At 45.0% G+C, this 23,896-nt stretch overlaps 1 protein-coding gene across 8 annotated transcripts in view; it reads left to right on the top strand.

Annotated features, from left to right (window-relative positions):
* The window catches only part of LOC140188520 (protein polyglycylase TTLL10-like), a 171,638-nt gene extending 160,465 nt beyond the window's left edge, over positions 1-11,173 (top strand). For 6 of the 8 annotated variants that reach the window (XM_072244875.1, XM_072244877.1, XM_072244876.1 and 3 more), the window contains 3 exons: positions 4,176-4,269; positions 7,354-7,547; positions 9,614-11,173. In XM_072244875.1, coding sequence (XP_072100976.1) covers positions 4,176-4,269; positions 7,354-7,547; positions 9,614-10,072 — 747 coding nt within the window. In that variant the 3' untranslated portion in view covers positions 10,073-11,173. The remainder of the gene's footprint in view (positions 1-4,175; positions 4,270-7,353; positions 7,548-9,613) is intronic. The other 2 variants (XM_072244874.1, XM_072244878.1) reach the window with 2 other exon arrangements.
* Positions 11,174-23,896: the final 12,723 nt, after the last annotated feature.

Genomic DNA, 23,896 nt, shown 5'->3' with positions numbered 1-23,896 from the left:
ATTTCCTAATAATCTCTCTCCTTCCCTACTTCCTCCTGCGCTGGCTAGTCTTAAACAGGTATGTACAGGTGCTTACAGGTGTGTACAGGTGTATACAGATCTGTTCGGATCTGTGCAGAGGTGGACAGATCTCACTGTTACTGTGAGAGGAAGGATTTAAACCCCACGGGTTTTACAGATGCTGGTGTTCTTACTGTGCCATCTGCTGGATCTTGAACATTTGAACAATGGGGAAAAAACCGCAGTTGTTTGTCTAGTAACCAAGAATTAGCTTCAATCCTCCTAGTTCCTCTGTTAGCTAAAAGCTGGAGAGGCCTGTGATGAAACTCCCTTCACAGGTGTTAGGCAATTTAATTCCCGAATACAAAGGAACAACATTAACGTTTGCAAAACAAAAAAGCTTCACAGACCCACAATTCAGAAATGTTAAAGTTTGAATGGAATACAGTCCACTATGGTCAGAGGTCAGTCACTGTAATCACTGCAGTCAGAGGTCAGTCATGGTAATCACTGTGGTCAGAGGTCATTCACTGTAATCACTGTGGTCAGAGGTCAGTCACTGCAATCACTGTGGTCAGAGGTCAGTCACTGTAATCACTATGGTCAGAGGTCATTCACTGTAATCACTGTGGTCAGAGGTCAGTCACTGCAATCACTGTGGTCAGAGGTCAGTCACCTTGTAATTTCTTGAGAAACAGTAAGAGAAACTGAATAGTACAGTCCTCGGCCCACTGCCCTGCCCTGTGCTCGCCATGATGCTGATCCATACACCTCTGTCCCCAGCATGTCCACTTGTCTGTCTAAATGCCTCTCAACTGATTTTATCATTTTTGCTTCTGCCACAGCTCCTGGCAAACATGTCCCCGACACCCACTATTCTCTGTGTAGAAAAATGTTGCCTTGCACATCTCCTTTAAACCTTCCCCTTTCACCTCGGCTCTTTGCTATTTGAAATGTCCACCCTGGGGAAATGAGTCTGACTGATCAGTGTCTCTGATGAAGTCACATACGCCCATCAGGCCTCTCCTCAGCCTACGGCTGATCTCCCCTCTGCCTCTGATAATAGAAAACCTTCAGCACATTACGGGCCCTTCGGCCCACAACGTTCTGCCCACCACATGGCCTACTCTAGAAACTGCCTGGAACTTCCCTCCCGCATAGCCCTTTACTTTTCCAAGTTCCATGTACCTATCTAAGAGTCTCTTAAAGGATCCTATCATAACTGCCTCTGCATTCCACACACTCAGCACTCTCTGTATGAGAAACTAACCTCTGACATCCCCCTTGTACCTACTTCCAAGCACCTTAAAACTATGCCCCCTCATGTTAACCATTTCAGCCCTGGGGAAAAGCCTCTGGCTATTCACACGATCATCTTATATGTCTCCATCAGGTCACCTCCCATCCTCCATCACTCCAAGGAGAAAAGGCCGAGTTCACTCAACCTATTCTCATAAGGTACGCCCTCCAATCCAGGCAACATCCTTGTAAATCTCCTCTGCACTCTCTCTATAGTATCCACATCCTTCCTGTAGTGAGGTGACCAGAACTGAGCACAGTACTCCAAGTGGGGTCTGACCAAGGTCTTGTATAGCTGTAATATTACCTCACGGCTCTTGAACTCAATCCCATGGTTGATGAATGCCAACACACTATACGCCTTCTCAACAACACTGTCAACCTGCACACCAGCTTTGAGTGTCCTATAGACACAGACTCCCAAGACCTCTCAGATCCTCCACACTGCCAAGAGTCTTACCATTTATATTACATTCTGTCTTCAAATTTGACCTACCATAATAAACCACTTCACACTTATCTGGGTTGAACTCCATCTGCCACTTCTCAGCCCAGTTCTGCATCCCATTGATGTCCCGCTGTAACGTCTGACAGCCCTCCACTCTGTCCACAACACCCCGAACCTTCGTGCCTCTGATAATTTTACAGACTCCTATCAGGTCTCCCCTCAGCCTCTGGCACTCCAGAGTAAACAGGAGTGCACAGAATTGTACACGGTACTCCAAATGTTCCATACAGCAGAAACATGACTTTCTGACTTTTATGCTCAGTGCCCTGACTGACGAAGACAAGCATGCCGTGTGCATCTTTACCATCCTGTCCACGGCAGCTGCCACTTTAGGAGTAATAGACTTCCAACCTGAGTATTATTATTAATGCATGTATTTCTAAATGACAATAAACGAGGACTGAGTGCCCTCATAATCTAATCTAATCGAATCTAATTATTATCATTATTATTTATGTTATTTCTTGCATCCAAGGCAGTAAAAATCTTTATGTTGCATCTCCCTCTGTACATCTGAATGTCTACGGTTTCTGCCTTTTACTTTCCTCCTACTTTTGACTTTCCCAACTGCAACGTCTCACACGTGTCTGGCTTAAACTTCATCTGCCATTTCTCTGCCCACATTTCAACTGAGCAAACCACCTCCGTCAAAAAGTTGCCCCTCAGGTCATTTTTAAAACCATCCCCTCTCACCCTAAGTCAATGCCCCCTAGTTTTAGAAACCCCTACCCTGGGGGTGCTGGGACTCAAGGGACTGAATTACAGAGAGAGATTGATTCTGATGCTGTGCCCTCTTGTCCTAGACTCCCCCACTATAGGGAGCATCCTCCCATATGTTCATAGTTTCTGCTTTCACAATTTGTGTGGTAAGCGTGACAGTGGTGAGAGTGCTGAGGGAATTGGAATTGGAATTGGAATTGGTTTATTATTGTCAAGTGTACCGAGATGCAGTGAAAAGTTTGCCTTGTCATATAGACCAATTCATTACACAGTGCATTGAGGTAGAACAAGATAAGACAATAACAGAATGCAGAATAAAGTGTAACAGCTACAGAGAAAGTGCAGTGCAGGTAAACAATGGAGTGGAAGGTCATAACGAGGTAGATTGTGAGGTCAAGAGCCCATTTTACTGTACTATGGAATTATTCAGAAGTCCTAGAACAGTGGGGTAGAAGCTGACCTTGAGACTGGAGGGACAAGAGAGAAGAGAAAATGTCCAGGGTTGGTGGGGGCTTTGATTTTGCTGCCTGCTTTACTGAGGCAGTGAGAAATGTGGGCAGAATCCATGGAGGAGAAGTTGGTTTCTGTGATGTGCTGAGCTGTGTCCACAGCTCTCTGCGGTTTCTTGTGGTCACGTGTAGAGCAGTTAATGTACCAAACTGTGATGCATCCAGATAGGATGCTTTCTAAAGTGCTTTGATGATATCAATGGGGACATACCAAATTTCCTCAGCCTCCTTCGGGAGGACAGGCTTTGGTGAGCTTTCTTGGCCGTGACATCTACATAGTTGGTCTAGGATAGGCAACAGGTGATGTTCAATCCTGGGAACCTGAAGCTCTTAACACTCTCAGCACCATTGATGTAGACAGGAACATGTGTACCACACCGTGAGCTCCCCCCCCCCCCCCGCCCACCCCCGCATTCCTGAAGACTGGAGGGACAAGAGAGAAGAGAAAATGTCCAGGGTTTATGTATTAGCAATCATGCGTTCCACTCCACGAGATTTGATAGTACTCAGTCCTATTAATTTACCAGCCATCAGCAATAATCACCATAGGAACCTTCAACCACACGTTCTGTGTTGTGAACTCAATATGAATGTGTCAAAAGGGATAACATGGTTTGATCTCCTCTGTAGGTATGGTTGCTGGAGATTAACTCAAACCCATCTTTACAGACAAAATGTCCAGCATTCCTGAAGTCAATGACCGGCTCTTTAGTTTTAGCTGACATTGAGGGAAAGGTTGTTGTCATGACAACATGTCACCAGGCTCTCTATCTTCCTGTACTCCAACTCATCATTATTTGATGAGGTGGGACTGAGGAAAAAGTGTGGTAGAAAGGGGGTGGACATAAATGGCAGAGGTAAGGGGATTGACAAGTTAGATTTTTCCCCTGTCTGGGGGAAGCTAAATTAGTAAGCATTGTTTCTGGCCATTTAAATTGGAGATGAGCAGGATGTCTATCTCAATGGTGCTGGAGCACAGGATTCATGCGTTCCACTCCACGAGATTTGATAGTACTCAGTCCTATTAATTTACCAGCCATCAGCAATAATCACCATAGGAACCTTCAACCACACGTTCTGTGTTGTGAACTCAATATGAATGTGTCGAAAGGGATAACATGGTTTGATCTCCTCTGTAGGTATGGTTGCTGGAGATTAACTCAAACCCATCTTTACAGACAAACTGTGCAGTCCTCCAATCTGTCATCCCCAAAGTATTGAATGAAGCTCTTGGTAAGTTTGACATTCTTATCTTTATATTAATGTAGATTTAAAAAATCTCATTTGTACCAATTGATGATGTTTCAGCAGCACATTATAGAGTCTTAGAGATGTGCAGCATGGTAGCTGACCATTCGGACAGTGGGCACTCACTCACACTAATCCCATCTCCCAGCATATCTCTCTAAATACATGTAGATTGGGTGAACCAAATTGGTAAAGGTGCTGAGGAAGAGGATTTCTTGGAATGTATGCGGGATGGTTTTTTGAACCAACATGTCGAGGAACCGACTAGAGAGCAGGCTATTCTGGACTGGGTTTTGAGCAATGAGGAAGGGTTAATTAGCAATCTTGTCGTGAGAGGCCCCTTGGGTAAGAGTGACCATAATATGGTGGAATTCTTCATTAAGATGGAGAGTGACATAGTTACTTCAGAAACAAAGGTTCTGAACTTAAAGAGGGGTAACTTTGAAGGTATGAGACGTGAATTAGCTAAGATAGACTGGCAAATGACACTTAAAGGATTGACGGTGGATATGCAATGGCAAGCATTTAAAGATTGCATGGATGAACTGCAACAAATGTTCATCCCAGTTTGGCAAAAGAATAAATCAAGGAAGGTAGTGCACCCGTGGCTGACAAGAGAAATTAGGGATAGTATCAATTCCAAAGAAGAAGCATACAAATTAGCCAGAGAAAGTGGCTCACCTGAGGACTGGGAGAAATTCAGATTTCAGCAGAGGAGGACAAAGGGCTTAATTAGGAAGGGGAAAAAAGATTATGAGAGAAAACTGGCAGGCAACATAAAAACGGACTGTAAAAGCTTTTATAGATATGTAAAAAGGAAAAGACTGGTAAAAACAAATGTAGGTCCCCTGCAGACAGAAACAGGTGAATTGATTATGGAGAGCAAGGACATGGCAGACCAATTGAATAATTACTTTGGTTCTGTCTTCACTAAGGAGGACATAAATAATCTTCCAGAAATAGTAGGGGACAGAGGGTCCAGTGAGATGGAGGAACTGAGCGAAATACATGTTAGTAGGGAAGTGGTGTTAGGTAAATTGAAGGGATTGAAGGCAGATAAATCCCCAGGGCCAGATGGTCTGCATCCCAGGGTGCTTAAGGAAGTAGCCCAAGAAATAGTGGATGCATTAGTGATAATTTTTCAAAACTCGTTAGATTCTGGACTAGTTCCTGAGGATTGGAGGGTGGCTAATGTAACTCCACTTTTTAAAAAAGGAGGGAGAGAGAAACCAGGGAATTATAGACCGGTTAGCCTAACGTCGGTGGTGGGGAAACTGCTGGAGTCAGTTATCAAGGATGTGATAACAGCACATTTGGAAAGCGGTGAAATGATCGGACAAAGTCAGCATGGATTTGTGAAAGGAAAATCATGTCTGACGAATCTCATAGAATTTTTTGAGGATGTAACTAGTAGAGTGGATAGGGGAGAACCAGTGGATGTGGTATATTTGGATTTTCAGAAGGCTTTTGACAAGGTCCCACACAGGAGATTAGTGTGCAAACTTAAAGCACACGGTATTGGGGGTAAGGTATTGGTGTGGGTGGAGAGTTGGTTAGCAGACAGGAAGCAAAGAGTGGGAATAAACAGGACCTTTTCAGAATGGCAGGCGGTGACTAGTGGGGTACCGCAAGGCTCAGTGCTGGGACCCCAGTTGTTTACAATATATATTAATGACTTGGATGAGGGAATTAAATGCAGCATCTCCAAGTTTGCGGATGACACGAAGCTGGGTGGCAGTGTTAGCTGTGAGGAGGATGCTAAGAGGATGCAGGGTGACTTGGATAGGTTGGGTGAGTGGGCAAATTCATGGCAGATGCAATTTAATGTGGATAAATGTGAAGTTATCCACTTTGGTGGCAAAAATAGGAAAACAGATTATTATCTGAATGGTGGCCGATTAGGAAAAGGGGAGGTACAACGAGACCTGGGTGTCATTATACACCAGTCATTGAAAGTGGGCATGCAGGTACAGCAGGCGGTGAAAAAGGCGAATGGTATGCTGGCATTTATAGTGAAAGGATTCGAGTACAGGAGCAGGGAGGTACTACTGCAGTTGTACAAGGCCTTGGTGAGACCACACCTGGAGTATTGTGTGCAGTTTTGGTCCCCTAATCTGAGGAAAGACATCCTTGCCATAGAGGGAGTACAGAGAAGGTTCACCAGATTGATTCCTGGGATGGCAGGACTTTCATATGAAGAAAGACTGGATGAACTGGGCTTGTACTCGTTGGAATTTAGAAGATTGAGGGGGGATCTGATTAAAACGTATAAGATCCTAAAGGGATTGGACAGGCTAGATGCAGGAAGATTGTTCCCGATGTTGGGGAAGTCCAGAACGAGGGGTCACAGTTTGAGGATAGAGGGGAAGCCTTTTAGGACCGAGATTAGGAAAAACTTCTTCACACAAGGAGTGGTGAATCTGTGGAATTCTCTGCCACAGGAAACAGTTGAGGCCAGTTCATTGGCTATATTTAAGAGGGAGTTAGATATGGCCCTTGTGGCTACGGGGGTCAGGGGGTATGGAGGGAAGGCTGGGGCGGTGTTCTGAGTTGGATGATCAGCCATGATCATAATAAATGGCGGTGCAGGCTCGAAGGGCCGAATGGCCTACTCCTGCACCTATTTTCTATGTTTCTATGTTTCTAAACATAATCAGTTCAATTGGTCATCCCCAGACTTCTCAAATTCTGCCAGTGACCTCAGATCTATCTCTCTTGGGCAGGTATTCCCCACCTTCTTCAGAGCAAAGAAGTCCCTCTCAGATTTCTCTCTGGTCCTAAGTTTAGGTCCTTTATACACCTCGATCATATTCCCTCTTGGTTTCTTGTACTCCTGAACTAGTTTCTGCAGTCTATCCATCCCAGGTAACCTATCAGCAAATCTCCTCTGTACCTCTCCAGTATAATCACATCTTCTCAATCAGGTGGTGTCCTAAACTGCACTCAGTACCCCAGCTAAGGCCCAACCAAAGCTGGAGCATAACTTCCATGCTTTTGTGGTCAATGGCCCAGATGGGATAACAGAATGGCTAACATCAACAGTAATGTTCTTCTCTTTCTCACCATTAGATCTGGTGCTTGAAATATTCAAAAAAAGCAGCAGTGGACTGTACATCATGCCTCTTGAAGCACTGAAAGAATTTGTCCTGTTGTATAATGGTTCCCCAAAAGAGCCATTTATGAAAACATTTAAAGACAGGACAACAGAGAGAGCAGTGGTTCTTGAACGTCCTCAGCAATCTGAGAAGAGCTCTCAGATAAAGGTTGGATAAAATGAGAGAGGCGCAATAGAACAGCAGTTAGTGTAATGCTACTACAGCAGCAGCTATAAGATTTGGGTTCAAATCAAAGCGAGTTTAATCATTATTCGAACCATACATAGATACAGCTGACTGAGACAGTGCGCCTCTGGGGCCAAGGTGCAAAACATTCAAAATAGCAAGCAAACTTCAAAAACAGTGAGAAACATAGTTCAAAATAGCAGGCAAAGAAGCATATTCACTCAAAATGAAAAAAACATATAGCCAAGACCCTGCTCAACAGTGTCCAGCAACCGATGATACAGTCTTCTGGCAGTGTACAGAAGCACACATTCTAACCTATCATTCCACCACTCACACACACGAGACAGTATCGACGGGAGAGGCCAGACCCCAGCCGACCTTAACCACACTGTGAACGCATCTGCATCTCTCAACTGGTCTGCAGCAGCAGGCAAGCCCAAGGCTTGAGGCCTAGTTCTTGTTACACCTGAGGGTACACAGCGCCCATGTTGACTGTCCCTCCACCAGACAAGGGTAACAGGCCCGCAGCAACTTACATTATCACTGTCCAACAGGGTCTTGCAATCACAAGAGAAATGTCCAAGACAATCTCCCACAGTTATACTGCACCAACTTCAATGCTTCCAAGTAGCAGGCAGCAACACGGTCTGTAGCCAAGTCAGTTCCTCTGAACCCAAACCGGCTCCTTCGACACATTGGTGGGCTCCTCCGATATCCTGACCAGCTCCTTTGACACCTCAGCTGGCCCTCTTGACAACTCAGGCGGGCTCCTTCAACACCTTGGGCTGGCACCGCCGCCAACACCAGTCCAGCTACTCTGACCAACAAGCAGCTCACTGATGGAGTAGCCCTGCAGTCCACAATGTTCTTGGAGTAGAATTGTCTTTGGATCATAAAAAAAAACACATTTTATAAAGAAAAAAAGCACCTTTGGTTGGCCCCCTCCCCCGAAAGGCTGCTGTGTTTGCATGCAGCACCATCTTGCTGGAAGACTCCAGTCCGTAAAGAGTTTGCATGTTTGTCTTGTGACCACGTGGCCTCCTGGCACTCTGGTTTTCTCCCACATTACAAAGACAAGTAGGTTAAGGTGTGGGCACGTGGCCAAGTGGTTAAGGCAATGGACTAGCGATCTGAAGGTCGTGAGTTCGAGCCCCAGCCACGGCAGCGTGTTGTGTCCTTGAGCAAGGCACCTAATCACACATTGCTCTGCGATGACACTGGTGCCAAGCTGTATGGGTCCTAATACCCTTCCCTTGGACAACATTGGTGTCGTGGAGAGGGGCAACTGCCGGTCTTCCATACAACCTTGCCCAGGCCTGCGCCCTGGAGAGTGAAGACATTCCAGGCGCAGATCCATGGTCTTGCAAGACTAACGGATGCCTTAAAAAATAGGTTAACGTTAGTAAGTTCTGGGCATGATATAAGACCATAGACCATAAGATATAGGAGCAGAATTAGGCCATTTGCCCTATGGAGTCTGCTCTGCTATTTCATCATGGCTGATCCAGTTTTTCTCCCTGTATCCCTTCATGATCTGACTAATCAAGAATCTATCAACCTCTGCCTTAAGTATACTCAATGACTCGGCCTCCAAAGCTGCCTGTGGCAACAAATTCCACAGATTCACCACTCTCAGGCTAAAGAAATTCCTCCTCCCCTCCGTTCTAAAAGGACACCCCTCTATTCTGAGGCTGTGTCCTCTGGTCTTAGCCTCCCGCACCATAGGAACCATCCACTCCACATCCACTCTATCAAGTCCTTTCAAGATTCGATAGGTTTTCAATGAGGTCATCCCTTATCCTTCTGAATTCCAGTGAGTAGAGGCCCAGAGCCATTAAGTGCTCCTTGTATGACAAGCCTTTGAGTCCCAGAATCATTTTTGTGATGATTTTGTGATGATCATTTTCAATATATTGGTGCTGGAAGTGTGGTGACACTTGTGGGCCGCCCAATAAAATCCTCGCTGATTTGATTTGATGCAAATTATGCACTTTGCGTATGTTCCCATGTACATGTGACAAATAAAGCTCATCTTTATCTTTAAGGCTGGAACGACTTTTGACCTAAAGTCAGCAGCAGAGCCTGCCTCAGTTCAGAGAAGACAGTTGCCCAGGATTAACACCCTCCTCCATCCAGGAACACTCCCAGAGATTTCGCTGGTACAACATCTATGTTCTGCCAGTACAGGGCACGACAGTAACCTTCAGTCCAGAAATCACTTAGCCATAGTCTCTTTGGATGAACGAGCTCTTCAGAATTATGCTCCAGAGTTTGGTCTTTCCAAGCAAAGGACGATGGACCTGTGTTTAAGGCTAGCACTCACCAAACGACATTCCTCCAGCCAACCCTTACATAAGAGTTTGCAGGACAACCTCTTCACATCTAATGCTTCCTTTCATTCCCTGATCATCACGAGGAATCACTTAGCTCCAAGAAAGTTGCATCCAAATCAGCTGAGACAAAGGTTGACTCCAAAGCAATCAGTACATGCCCTGACCTCTTAACTGTGCAAGGAGACATATTTTTACAGTCAATGTTTGAATTAAGCTATTGTTTTCATAAAAGTGCTCTAAATAATTAATTAGCCTGACCAGAGTTGAGTCAGAGATATTCAATGTCTGACAATGTGAAGTTAGTTACTCCGCCGTAATGAATAAAGTTAAAATGTTTGTGATACAGATATAACAAAGAATATATTATTATATTAGCTATTTGCTCCATTTTGTGGAATTATTGTCCTTTTTCTTATTCTTTAGTGTTCTACAGAAATGTCTGTCTTGTTAGGTTTTTGCCCTAATAACTTAATAGACAAAATGCAAATCAGCAAAGCTCTTTGCTGCAATGTAGAGGTTAAAAACAAAATATTGACTGAACAAAGCTGATGAAATAGTGTTAATCTTCCGTCAGATTCTGGGGGCATTTTAGATCTGTAACCTTGTGAGCTAATTTGCACAGTATCAATGGAATAAATTGGTAAATGATAATTACATTCACAAGAATGTCCATTCCAGTAATTATATCAGTTCATCTGGCTAGTTGTAAGACCATAAGACCTAGAAGAAAACTAGGCTATTCCGCCCATTGAGTCTGTTCTGCCGATCATGGCTGATTTATGATCCCTCTCAACCCCACTGTAATGAGAAAGTTAAACAAGATTTATTGATACACCAACTAAAACTGGAAATTGTGGAGAGATTCATCAGGCAACTTAATCTTACTTAGGAGAGAAGAACAGTTGCATGGGTTGCTGCACTAGGCACACAGGGGTGTGTGTGTGTGTGTGTGTATCTGGTGTTTGTGACAGGAATCCTCTATGTCTGTGTACATGGATATGTGTGTGTGTGTATGTGTCTGTCTGTCTCTCTGTATCGTGTTTGTGACAGGAATTCTCTGCCTGTGTACATGGATATGTGTGTGTGTGTGTGTGTGTGCGTGCGTGTGTACATTTGTGTCAGGGGTTCTCTGTTTGTGTATGTGTTTATGCCAACAGGAGATGGAAGACAGACCACACTCATTTCACAACACATTAAAAACTTGTTGAATGGTGAGCTCAGTGTGCAAATGGAAGTGTGCTTCCACCAAAACTGCCACATACATTCAAAACTGAGGAGGATTATTGTTATTTTCCCAGCTCGGAACGGCTGCAGCAGTCCTTTAGAAATATAGCAAAATAGTTATGTTATTACATGTGCACAATATAAAGAACTCCAGTTCCCATTGGGTAATGCAGTCAGTTCATCCGGAACCGGAACCTTCGATGGTGATCTGGTCACGCGAGCTCGGCATTGAATAAAATGTTCTAGCATTTACCTACAGCAAGTCTGTCTTTGTTAAGAACATAACATGGTGTCAGAAGTCGGCTTGAGGTCTAAACACAGAGATTAGAATAGGAACCGTGTGTGACTGTGAAAGAGACATTAGCGATGAACAGAAGCTGGCCAGTGAACATGTCATGTCCCAAAGTTCACCAATTTCACCAAGAAATTCAGGTGAGAGGCCAAGAGTTCGGGTCATGCGTATCCTGACTCACCTAACACACATCAAAGTTGCTGGTGAACGCAGCAGGCCAGGCAGCATCTCTAGGAAGAGGTACAATCGACGTTTCGGGCCGAGACCCACTGATTGGGGGTTTCAGCATACAACTTCAAGCGCACATCACCCAAATCCTAATGGCCTAGCAGAGAGAGCGGTCGAGGTAGTGAAGAGCCTCATAAAGAAGACACAAGATGGATAAGAGGATTTCCACAAAAGTCTAATGATTTAGCAGACTGGCCTTTCAACAGCCCAGATGCTGAAGGGTCGACGCATACACACTAACGTTCCAGTGCACAGAAACCTGCTGACACCGAAAAGAGCACACAAGGTCAAACTGGCTAAAGCGAAAGGGAAATTAAAACAGAAACAGTATCATGACGAGACTGCGAAAAGCCCACTGGAGATCAAGTACAAATCCGAGATCATGATTTTGGCACATGGTGCATGCAAGGATATGTGCAAGAGGAAGTTGCTTCACCTTCTTACCAGATGCAGATGGAGTGAGGAACACCTCAGAGAAGGAACCATGTGGATTTATGACCATAATCTCCAACCCATAGCTATGACATGCCAGCTGTCAGTACACCAAAGGGGCCAGCATATGTAAAATACAGACATGTTGATCAGAGTTCTCAGAAAGACACAAATATCAATGCATCAAGTACAAGCAATACACCTACAGAAACAAGTAGCAGAGAAAAAAGGACCATCAAACCACTCCAGAGACTGATTGAAAGTTACTGAGTAGATGAGGGACTGTATTTGCTCACTACAGTTGAAGTTAATGTCAATATCTTTGTTGGAAAGGATTATTGTTCCTTGCAGGTTTATGAGGACATAATATTGTGTTTGTTTTTCTTTAAAGGGGGAAAATGTGTTACTATGTGTGTGCATAGTAAAAAACTTCAATTCCCAGTGGGCAATGCAGGTGATTCAGCCGGAACCGGAAGCTTCAATGATAACCTGGTTGTAAGTGCTCAGTGTTGAACAGTAACTTGGTAATAAATTGTTCTAACATTTACCCATGTCAAGTTTGTCTTTATTAAGAACAAACATAATAACAGTCTTGCACACACAAAATTGATTTGTATATAATGTAGGAAACATCATCTAAAGTCATGTGTGATGTTAAAAATGACCAATTTACCAAGTATAGATATCAATCTCACTTTCTAGTCTACCTGTTACTGCCCTGCTCTATAAAGGCACTAAAGACTGGAAACTCCATTGTGTTTTCAAATTCCTTCCAAGCATTTTGGAATATAAAAGACAAATCTGATTTACAGAGACACATCCCGATGAGCTACACCACTTGGATTCCTTCATGATGTAACCTCCAGATGAGAAGTGGGATCATTGTACTGTGCTCAATTCCATTGGTGAACCAGTCGCTGTCTGCATGCTGCACAACTGGCTGACATAAAATTAGGCCATTCAGCCCATCGAGTCTGCTCCTCCATTCCAGCATAGCAGATTTGTTATCCCTCTCAACCCTTTTCTCCTTCCTTCTCCCTGTAACCTTTGATGCCCTCACTAATCAAGAATGTATTAACCTCTGCTTTAAATACACCCAGTGACTTGGCTTCCAGTGCCATCTGTGACAATGAATTCATGGATTCACCACCATTTGGCTAAAGACTCTCTCACCGTAGGAAACATCCTCCCCATGTTCACTCTAACTAGGCCTTTCAACATTCGATAGGTTTCAATGAGATCCGCCCCCCCCCCATTCTTCTAATCTCCACTGAGCACAGGCCCAGAGCCATCAAATACTTCTCAAATGTTATGATGATTATGAAGACACGTAGTCCTCTTTCATGCAACACACATCAAAGTTGCTGGTGAATGCAGCAGGCCAGGCAGCATCTCTAGGAAGAGGTACAGTCGATGTTTCAGGCCGAGACCCTTCGTCAGGACTAACTGAAGGAAGAGTGAGTAAGAGATTTGAAAGTTGGAGGGGGAGGAGGAGATCCAAAATGATAGGAGAAGACAGGAGGAGGAGGGATGGAGCCAAGAGCTGGACAGGTGATTAGCAAAAGGGATATGAGAGGATCATGGGACAGGAGGTCCGGGAAGAAAGACGGGGGGGCAGGGGGACCCAGAGGATGGGCAAAGGGTATATTCAGAGGGACAGAGGGAGAAAAAGGAGAGTGAGAGGAAGAATGTGTGTATAAAAATAAGTAACAGATGGGGTACGAGGGGGAGGTGGGGCATTAGCAGAAGTTAGAGAAGTCGATGTTCATGCTATCAGGTTGGAGGCTACCCAGACAAAATATAAGGTGTTGTTCCTCCAACCTGAGTGTGGCTTCATCTTTACAGTAGAGGAGGCCGTGGATAGACATGTCAGAATGGGAATGGGATGTGGAATTAAAATGTGTGGCCACTGGGAGATCCTGCTTTCTCTGGCGGACAGAGCGTAGGTGTTCAGCAAAGCGGTCTCCCAGTCTGCGTCTGGTCTCGCCAATATATAAAAGGCCACATCGGGAGCACCGGACGCAGTATATCACCCCAGCCGACTCACAGGTGAAGTGTTGCCTCACCTGGAAGGACTATTTGGGGCCCTGAATGGTGGTAAGGGAGGAAGTGTAAGGGCATGTGTAGCACTTGTTCCGCTTACACAGATAAGTGCCAGGAGGGAGATCAGTGGGGAGGGATGGGGGGGACAAATAGACAAGGGAGTCGCGTAGGGAACGATCCCTGCGGAATGCAGGGGGGGGGGAGGGAAAGATGTGCTTAGTGGTGGGATCCCTTTGGAGGTGGCGGAAGTTACCGAGAATAATACGTTGGACTCGGAGGCTGGTGGGGTGGTAGGTGAGGACCAGGGTAACCCTATTCCTAGTGTGGTGGTGGGAGGATGGAGTGAGAGCAGATGTACGTGAAATGGGGGAGATGCGTTTAAGAGCAAAGTTGATAGTGGAGGAAGGGAAGCCCTTTTCTTTAAAAAAGGAAGACATCTCCCTAGTCCTAGAATGAAAAGCCTCATCCTGAGAGCAGATGTGGCGGAGACGGGGGAATTGCGAGAAGGGGATGGCATTTTTGCAAGAGACAGGGTGAGAAGAGGAATAGTCTAGATAGCTGTGAGAGTCAGTAGGCTTATAGTAGACATCAGTGGATAAGCTGTCTCCAGAGACAGAGACAGAAAGATCTAGAAAGGGGAGGGAGGTGTCGGAAATGGACCAGGTAAACTTGAGGGCAGGGTGAAAGTTGGAGGCAAAGTTAATAAAGTCAACGAGCTCTGCATGCGTGCAGGAAGCAGCGCCAATGCAGTTATTGATGTAGCAAAGGAAAAGTGGGGGACAGATACCAGAATAGGCACGGAACATAGATCGTTCCACAAAGCCAACAAAAAGGCAGGCATAGCTAGGACCCATACGGGTGCCCATAGCTACACCTTTAGTTTGGAGGAAGTGGGAGGAGCCAAAGGAGAAATTATTAAGAGTAAGGACTAATTCCGCTAGACGGAGCAGAGTGGTGGTAGAGGGGAACTGATTAGGTCTGGAATCCAAAAAGAAGCGTAGAGCTTTGAGACCTTCCTGATGGGAGATGGAAGTATATAGGGACTGGACATCCATGGTGAAAAAAAAGCGGTGGGGGCCAGGGAACTTAAAATCATCGAAAAGTTTAAGAGCGTGAGAAGTGTCACGAACATAGGTCAGAAGGGATTGAACAAGGGGTGATAAAACCGTGTCGAGGTATGCAGAAACGAGTTCAGTGGGGCAGGAGCAAGCTGAGAGAATAGGTCAGCCAGGACAGGCAGGTTTGTGGATCTTGGGTAGGAGGTAGAAACAGGAAGTGCGAGGTGTGGGAACTATAAAGTTGGTAGCAGTAGATGGGAGATCCCCTGAGCGGATAAAGTCGGTGATGGTGTGGGAGACAATGGCCTGGTGCTCCTTAGTGGGCTCACGATCGAGGGGTAAATAAGCAGAGGTATCCTTGAGTTGTCACTGTGCCTCGGCAAAGTAGAGGTCAGTGCGCCAGACTACAACAGCGCCCCCCTTATTGCCGGGTTTAATAATAAGGTTAGGATTAGTGCGGAGGGAGTGGACAGCAGAGCGTTCCGAAGGAGTGAGGTTGGAATGGGGACAAGGTGCGGTGAAGTCGAGACAGTTGATGTCCCGTCGGCAGTTAGCGATAAAGAGATCCAGAGTAATAATAAGGTTAGGATTAGAGTGGAGGGAGTGTAATAATAAGGTTAGGATTAGTGCAGAGGGAGTGATTAGTCCTCTTTTATTGTCATTTAGTAATGCATGCATTAAGAAATGATACATAATTTCCTCCAGTGTGATATCACAAAACACAGGACAAACCAAGACTGAAAAAAACTGACAAAACCACATAATTATGACATATAGTTACAAACAGTGTAACAATACCATAACTTGATGAAGAAGTCCGTGAGCACAGTAAAGTTCAAAGTTTCTCAAATGTCCCACATCTCATTCAGACGGGAGAAGGAAGAAAAACTCTCCCTGCCATGCCGACCACAGTCTGACTCTGAGTCATCCGAAAACCTCAAGCTCTGATCAGCTCTCCGACACCGAGTACTGAGCGCCATCTCTGTCCAAACGATTCAACCTCCTTCTCGGTTGCCAAAAGCGGGCAAAGCCGAGGATTTTGAGGCCTACCCTCCGAAAGATTCCTGAACACACAGTAACGACAGCAGTGAACGGGCGTTTCAAAAATTTCTCCAGATGTTCCTCTGTGCTTTCACGTCCATTCTCCATCAAATCAGAATTGTCCACTGCCCCTATCTAAGAAATACGATATCATTTTCATTCGGAGGGCTGCGCACACGCAGGCGCGTCGCCATCTTCTCCTTTCGCCTTATTAAAAGGTGGTTCCTTTTAATCCCGCCTGTTAAAATCTACATTCCAGGATCATTCTCATGAACCTCCTCTGGATGCTCTCTAATGCCAACATATTCGTTCTTAGATAAGGGGCCCAAAGCTGCTCACAGTACGCCAAGCCTTGTAAAGCCTCAGGCATCACATCCCTGGTTTTATATTCTAGTCCTCTTGAAATGAATGCTAACATCACATTAGCCTTCCTCACCACAGACTCAACCTGCAAATTAACCTTTAGGGAATCGTGCATGAGGATTCCCAAGTCCCTTTCCAGCTCTGATTTCTGAATTTTCTCCCTGTTTAGAAAATGGTCTCCACCTTTATTCCATCTACCAAAGTGCATGACCATACACTTCCCAACATACAGTTCCCATTCTCCTAATCTATCTAAATCCTTTAGCAAATTAGTTGCTTCCTCAACACTATCTGCCCCCCCCACTTATCTTTGTACCAGCTATAGACTTGTCCACAAAGCCATCAATTCCATCACACAAATCATTGACATATAACGTGAAAAGAAGCCCCCAGTGCTGTCACCTATGGGACACCAGGCATCACCAGCAACCAGCTGAAAAAAAGGCTCCCTTTATTCCTACTCTTTGCCTCCTGCCAATCCACCAATGCTCTCCTTATGCTAATATCTTTCCTCTAATACCATTGGCTCTTGTTAAGCAGCCTCATTTGTGACACTTTATCAAAGGCCTTCTGAAAATCCAATTAAACAACATCCTTTGACTCTCTTTTGTCTTTGCTACCTACTATTTTCTCAAAGAATTTTAACAGGCAAGATTTTCCCTTAAGGAAATGATACTGCCTTTGACCTATTTTATCATGGGCCTCCAAGTCCTCTGAAACTTAACCTTAGTAATGGATGCTAACATCTTCCCAACCACTGAAGTCAGGCTAATTGGCCTATAATTTCCTTTTTTCTGCCCCTTTCCCTTCCTAAAGAGTGGAGTTGATTATTAAGAATGAGTTCTCAGGGTACTTGGAGGCATGTGATAAAACAGGCTGGAGTCAGTATGGTTTCCTCAAGGAGAAATCTTATCTGACAAATCTGCTGGAATTCTTTGAAGAAATAACAAATTGGATATACAATGGAGAATAGGTTGATGTTGTGTGCTTGGATTTTCAGAAGGCCACAGAAGGTGCCACATATGAGGCTGTTTAACAAGCTACAAGCCCATGGTATTACAGGAAAGATTCTAATATGGATGAGGCAGTGGCTAATTGGCTGGAGGCAAAGATTGGGAATAAAGGGAACCTTTTCTGGCTGGTTGCTGGTGAGTAGTGGTGTTCCACAGGGTCTATGTTGAGACCGATTCTTTTTATGTTATATTTCAATGATTTGGATGATGGAATTAATGGCTTTGTTGCAAAATTTGCAGACAACATGAGGATAAGTGGAAGGTAGTTTTGAGGAAGTAAGGAGGCCACAGAAGGACTTAGACAGATTAGGAGAACGGGCAAAGAAATGGCAGATGCAATACAGAGTCAGGAGCTGTATGGTCAAGCACTTTGGTAGGAGAAATGAAAGGGTTGACTATTTTCTAAATGGAGAGAAAATACAAAAAACAGAGGCACAAAGGGACTTGGGAGTCCTTGTGCAGGATTCCCTAAAGGTTAATTTGCAGGTTGAGTCTCTGGTGAGGAAGGCAAATGTAATGTTAGCATTCATTTCTAGAGGACTAGAATATAAAAACAGGGGCCGGCTGGTGGTGCAACGACATCGGCGCTGGACCCGGGAGCGGAGGTTCCCGGCTTCGAACCCAGTTGGGTCCACTCCCGAGTACACTTTCCATCCGTGCCGGGTTGAGTGTCGAGATCACAACTCGACCTCGTAAAATGAAGGGAAAAATACTGTGAAAATGTCTGTGTGAGGAGTGGCGCGCCACACAGTCTCTCTCTCTCACTCCGCGTCTTGTAAAAGCCATGAAAAAGACATCATCACGGACGCAGACACGGGCACACGCACAGACTCGCACACATGCAGGCTCACGCCAAAAAAAATGAAACGTACAAAAAAATAGAATATAAAAGCAAGGATGTAATGTTGAGACTTTATAAAACACTAGTGAGGCCTCACTTGGAGCATTGTGAACAGTTCTGGGCCTCTTATCTTAGAAAGGATGCGCTGACATTGGAGAGGGTTCAAAAGAGGTTCACAAAAATGATTCCAGGATTGAACAGCTTGTCATATGAAGAGCGTTTGATGGCTCTGGGCCTGTATTCATCAGAATTCAGAAGAATGAGGGGTGACCTCATTGAAACCTATCGAATGTGAAAGGCTTTGATAGAGTGCATGTGGACAGGATGTTTCCTCTGGTGGGAGAGTCTAAGACCAGAGGACACCGTCTCAGAATGGAGGAGGGTCCTTTTAGAACAGAGATGAAGAGCAATTTCTTTAGCCTGAGAGTGGTAAATCCGTAGAATTCTTTGCCATGGGCAGCTGTGAAGGCCAAGTCTTTATGTATATTTAGGGCACAGGTTGATAACTTTTCTATTGGTTGGGGCTTGAAGAAATTCAGGGAGAAGGCAGGAGATTGAGGCTGAGAGGAAAATTGGATCAGCCATGATGAAATGGCAGAGCAAATTCAATGGGCTAAATAACCCATTTCTGCTCCTGTATCTTATCGTCTTATGGTCCTAGCTTCTTACTTCATCCCCTCTCTGGCACTCACCCAACCTCCCCTCACCTGGGCTCAGTCATCAGCTGCGAGCTTGTACTCCTCCCCCTCTCCCCAGCTTATGATTCCAGCTCCTTCCCCCTTCCTTTCCAGTCCTTCGGCCTGAAATTTTGACTGTTTACCCTTCCTCATAGATGCTGCCTGACTTGAGTTCCTCCAGCAGTTTATGTATGTTACTGATTTTGTCTCTGTTTTATATAAGCAACCTCTCAACAGACAAAAACAGATTCACCATTTAAAAGTTGTTAACTTTCGGGGACCACCCTCACCTTCTTCCCAAAGTAGAGACAAGTTAGGCTTTGTTTTGTGAATGGTACTGTAATTACAATTCCCACTAGCTACCCAGCAGCAGTTGCCTGGTTACAGCTGTTGTTTACCGTGCTGTGGAAATGACCGTTCCTCATCAATTTGCAAACAACTATCTCCTGTGACAGCAGAGCAAGTATTATAAGTTGTGAGAGCAATCTAAATATACAATTACATATGGCATGCTACAAACGTTGTGAGTATTTTAAGATGTTACGTGGGTGGGATGGACAGGGTATTAATGGGTTCAGAGCTAGTTTGTGCAGAGTTATGCTCAGTATTTTAGTAGCTCTGCTGCGGATTACATTAGGTGCTGTTATTTCTGTTTCAAACACTTCTCATATTTCTTCATGTTCTGTGATGTTTACACTCAGATGCCTGGGAATCCCACAGTATTCTCAGCTCTGAGTGAGAAGTTTGTGTGTTCAAGACCCATTCATGGGACTTCAGGAGAAATCTAAGCAGGTTTCTGCAGTGGAGGCTGTGAGCGTTTTGCACTGTCTGCTTTGGAGTGAGGAATGTCCAGACTTTACTTTCTGTAATTGCGGGAACCCTGGTCAGGCCCGAGTGAACAGCCCCTCCCGTCTTCCCTCCTGTCTCTCCACGCTGAATGGAGATTGATGGTCTGTCACCACTGACTGAGGATCTTGAACGGAACTGGGGGGTGGACATCAAATACGCCCACATAAATCGTGCGTTTACAACTTCAGCTGTCTCAGGAAAACTTAAGCTTGGATGAATAAACTCTTCTCAGGCTTCCAGCCGGGTACAGGTATCAGTTTTAACCAACATTTCAATGACAAACTCTGCCATCTTCACCAGGGGTGATGCCTGTGCATGTCTAGTCCGGTGGTTACATAAACTCCCATCATCAGTCCCCCTGATTGGTTAGTCCTCATCTAATTAGGTTTCCACTGCCCCACCTTGTTTACAATCGAATTCTAATTCTTACTTAGAGTGAGACCTTCATCTTTGTTAAAATATCTTTTCTCTAGTTTTATTTCAATGGCTTCCTTTGCCAGGCGGTCCCAAAAGCTATTGATCCATCACAGTACCTTTGTGCCGTTGCAGTCAATCCGATGGCCATTGTGAATGAATGCTGCCAATTTCTCTGGATAACCCAGACGGATATACACGCTGTAGCCCTTGGTGCGGATCTGACCGATAAACACTGCTCCGTGTTCTCAGGGAATCCTGTAAACGCCAACTGTCCTGAGACCCAGGTCAACTTTGACCACACAAGCTGTGATTTGAGCTTCCTTACGGGTTTGTGGATGGTTTTAATCTGGGATTTTCTTCAGGATTTTGACGATCCGTGGAAATATCAGGAAGACAAGCGGTAGCGACGGGTTCCTTTTAAGGCCCCAATTGGTTTCCTTCTCCTTGTAGCCATTCTGTAGGAACATTGTGCGTAATTGTCTTATTTCCTCATGGAAGGCACTAGATCCTTTTTAAGGTGGGATATTATCATACTTTACCTATAACTAGAGTTTGTTTATTTTCATACATTTAAAAATGCTTGAAATGGAAAATGTGTCAGGCTTTTTGCAGAAGTGGGAGGGAGTCTCAGATGAGGGCAAGAGACAAATTGGTCCCTTGGGCTTGGCTGCAAAGTTCTGAAGCACGGTGGGAATTATCACAGAGCTATCAGACTCAATATTAACTCACACTGTGAGACTCTATGATATGGAAACCTGAGCCCATGGTGCATGCTTGACGCACTCTTCATAAAACCCATCTGTAAAGGACATCCACGGACATGCTACGAGTTCCACCGAGGGTTCTAGAGTCCATTCAGCTTGTACCAGGTCTTCACAATGAATGTGTTTAAAGTGAATGGCTACCAACAGTGAGTCTGTTGCTGGGAAATTACCACTGAAGTGGATTTATAAAATAAAGATGAGCTTATATAAGATGGATGATAGGAACCTGTTTGCCGTGACAGAGATGTCTAAATGTAGAGGGCAGAGGTTTGGTGTAGCAGGTCGAAGGGGACCCGAAAGAGAACTTTTTCATCTAGAGAATAGTTGAAATCCTCAATATGCATCTCAGTCCAGACTCAGGGTCTTGACCTGAAATGTCAACTGTCCATTTCCCTCCATGGATGCTGGCTGACCCACTGCGGTCCTCCAGCATTTTGTGTGTTGCTCCTGAACACACTGCCTGATGGGTGATGGAGACAAAGAATCCCACATTTATGTGCTATTTAGGGGAACACTTAAATGACCAAAGATTAGCAATTGATGGACCAAGTGCTGTTTCATGGATTAGTGGAGATGTGTACTTAGTGGGCCTTTCTCTGTGTTACGTGACACTGTGACTTTATGAGTTCAGGTCATCTTTAAGTAATGGAAGTGTTACGTACCCCGTAACTGGGTTGCCAAACCAGCAGAAATGGATCACTCAGTTGGAGTCTGGATTACTAGAACTAAGAAAGTTTTATTAAAGAAACAAGCAACACAGTACTCTAATCAAAAGGATAATGAATGCAACAGTTCAGCAATGATAAACATACATGTACACAGAATTAAGATAACAGGATTAATCAAGCTCTATCGTTGTCTAGGGGTAAATGACCAGTTTCAAAGTGACACAAAGTCCAGTTCAATTTAGTTCAGTTCGCAGTAATTGTTGCCATGGCGATGGACAGTGGGGGGCAGAGGAGAGAGAGCAAAACGAATGAATATTCAACACAGCTTCCACACAGACCTTCGCAGTCAGCTTTCGTGCGAGCCCTTTGTGATGTCATCTGAGGTCACCGACCGTGACCCCTCCATTTCCAGATATGACCATTTCTCTGCGCTGAACCTGGCACCCAGGCAAGGGTGGACACACACCAGGTTCCCGCCGATCGTGCCTTTCCACCCTGTGCGTTTATGGCCCGGTACTTCCCACCGACTTGTGAGAGGCGCACCGCTTCCAGGGTCTCATTACCTCGGGTGTCGTGTGTGTCTGGCTTAGCGAACCTGTCCCTTTTTATCCCCCTGCTGGGGTATCGCCTGTCCATCACTTCAAACAGTTCAGGGTTCAAAGGGGGAGCCGCTCTAGACAGCTCTCTCTCCCGTCCCTTCATTACACATCTCCAAATGCTGCTCCATTGTCTTCCTTATCTCTCTCTCTCCCGAAGACAGGTGGCAGACCAACTGCTGATCACACAGGACAGCTAACATCTATGTGTATTCTTGTCACAGAAGAGTAGAAACTAGAAATCTACAGCATATTACAGGCCCTTCGGCCTCAATGTTGTGCTGACCATGTAACCTTGGAGCTTTTTATTAATTGGAATTAATAAAATCCAATTGGAATCCGCTTGGAATTAAGTTGGATAAGTAACTGGGACCAGATGAGGTGTGCCCCAAGCTACTGTGGGAGGCGAGGGAGGAGATTGCTGAGCCTCTGGCGATGATCTTTGCATCATCAATAGAGACAGGAGAAGTACCAGAGGATCGGAAGGTGGCAAACGTTGTCAGACATCAAGTGGGGTCTAACTAAGGTCTTGTATAGCTGTAACATTACCTCACACCTCTTGAAATTAATCCCACAGTTGATGAAGGCCAACACACCATATGCCTTGTTAACAATACTGTCAACCTGCGGAGCAGCTTTGTCTGTCATATGGACATGCACTCCAAGATCTCGCTGATCCTCCACACTGCCAAGTCTTTCCATTAATATGCTAGTCCATCATTTCATCTCACCCTCACCAATTCTCCGCTGATCTCCATAAGACTAAAAGGTAAAAGAACATGATCAGGCTATTCGGCCCATTGAGTCTGTTCTGCCATTCAATCATGGCTGAATTTTTTCAGTCTCGTTCTCTCCAGAACCCAGAACCCCATTTAACCACCCACTACCCAACTGATGTTCAGCCTGACCGCTCTCACTCCCTCACCAACTCTGTATCACCAGACAGACCTCCCTGCATTTCAGTCCCCACCCGACCCCTTCCCCAGCACCATCACCCAGACTGAAGGCTGTAAAGGGACTGCCCTATACACCCATGGAAAAAAGGAAAGGCTTTTGGCCCTATACTTCAATACATGACACTTTACTGACATTATGCCAGTATAATACTCATTGACTTGCATTCAACAGATTAGGCAACATCTTCAGCCAGAGAAATGCCATCTAGTCAACACGTGCAATTTAATGCAGACAAGTGTGAGGTGTTGCACTTTGGACGGACAAAGAAGGGTTGGTCTTACACAGTGAGCGGTTGGACACTGAAGAATGTGGAAGAAGAGAGGAATCTGGAAATACAGATCAGTAATTCCTCGAAATTGACATCACAGTTAAACAGTCATTAAAAAAAGCTTCTGGCACATTGGTCTTCATAAATCAAGGCACTGAGTACAGGAATTGGAGCGTTATGTTGGAGTTCCAATTCAACTGTATTAGTCTCTGTCAGTCCTTTGGATTCATCAGCTGTGTGGAGAGGGGATCGTGCTGCGCAGGT

Source organism: Mobula birostris, chromosome 27 (genome assembly GCF_030028105.1).
Source record: "Mobula birostris isolate sMobBir1 chromosome 27, sMobBir1.hap1, whole genome shotgun sequence".
In the NCBI taxonomy this organism is placed as follows: Eukaryota; Metazoa; Chordata; class Chondrichthyes; order Myliobatiformes; family Myliobatidae; genus Mobula; species Mobula birostris.
This window is presented reverse-complemented; position numbering and strand designations above follow the sequence as displayed.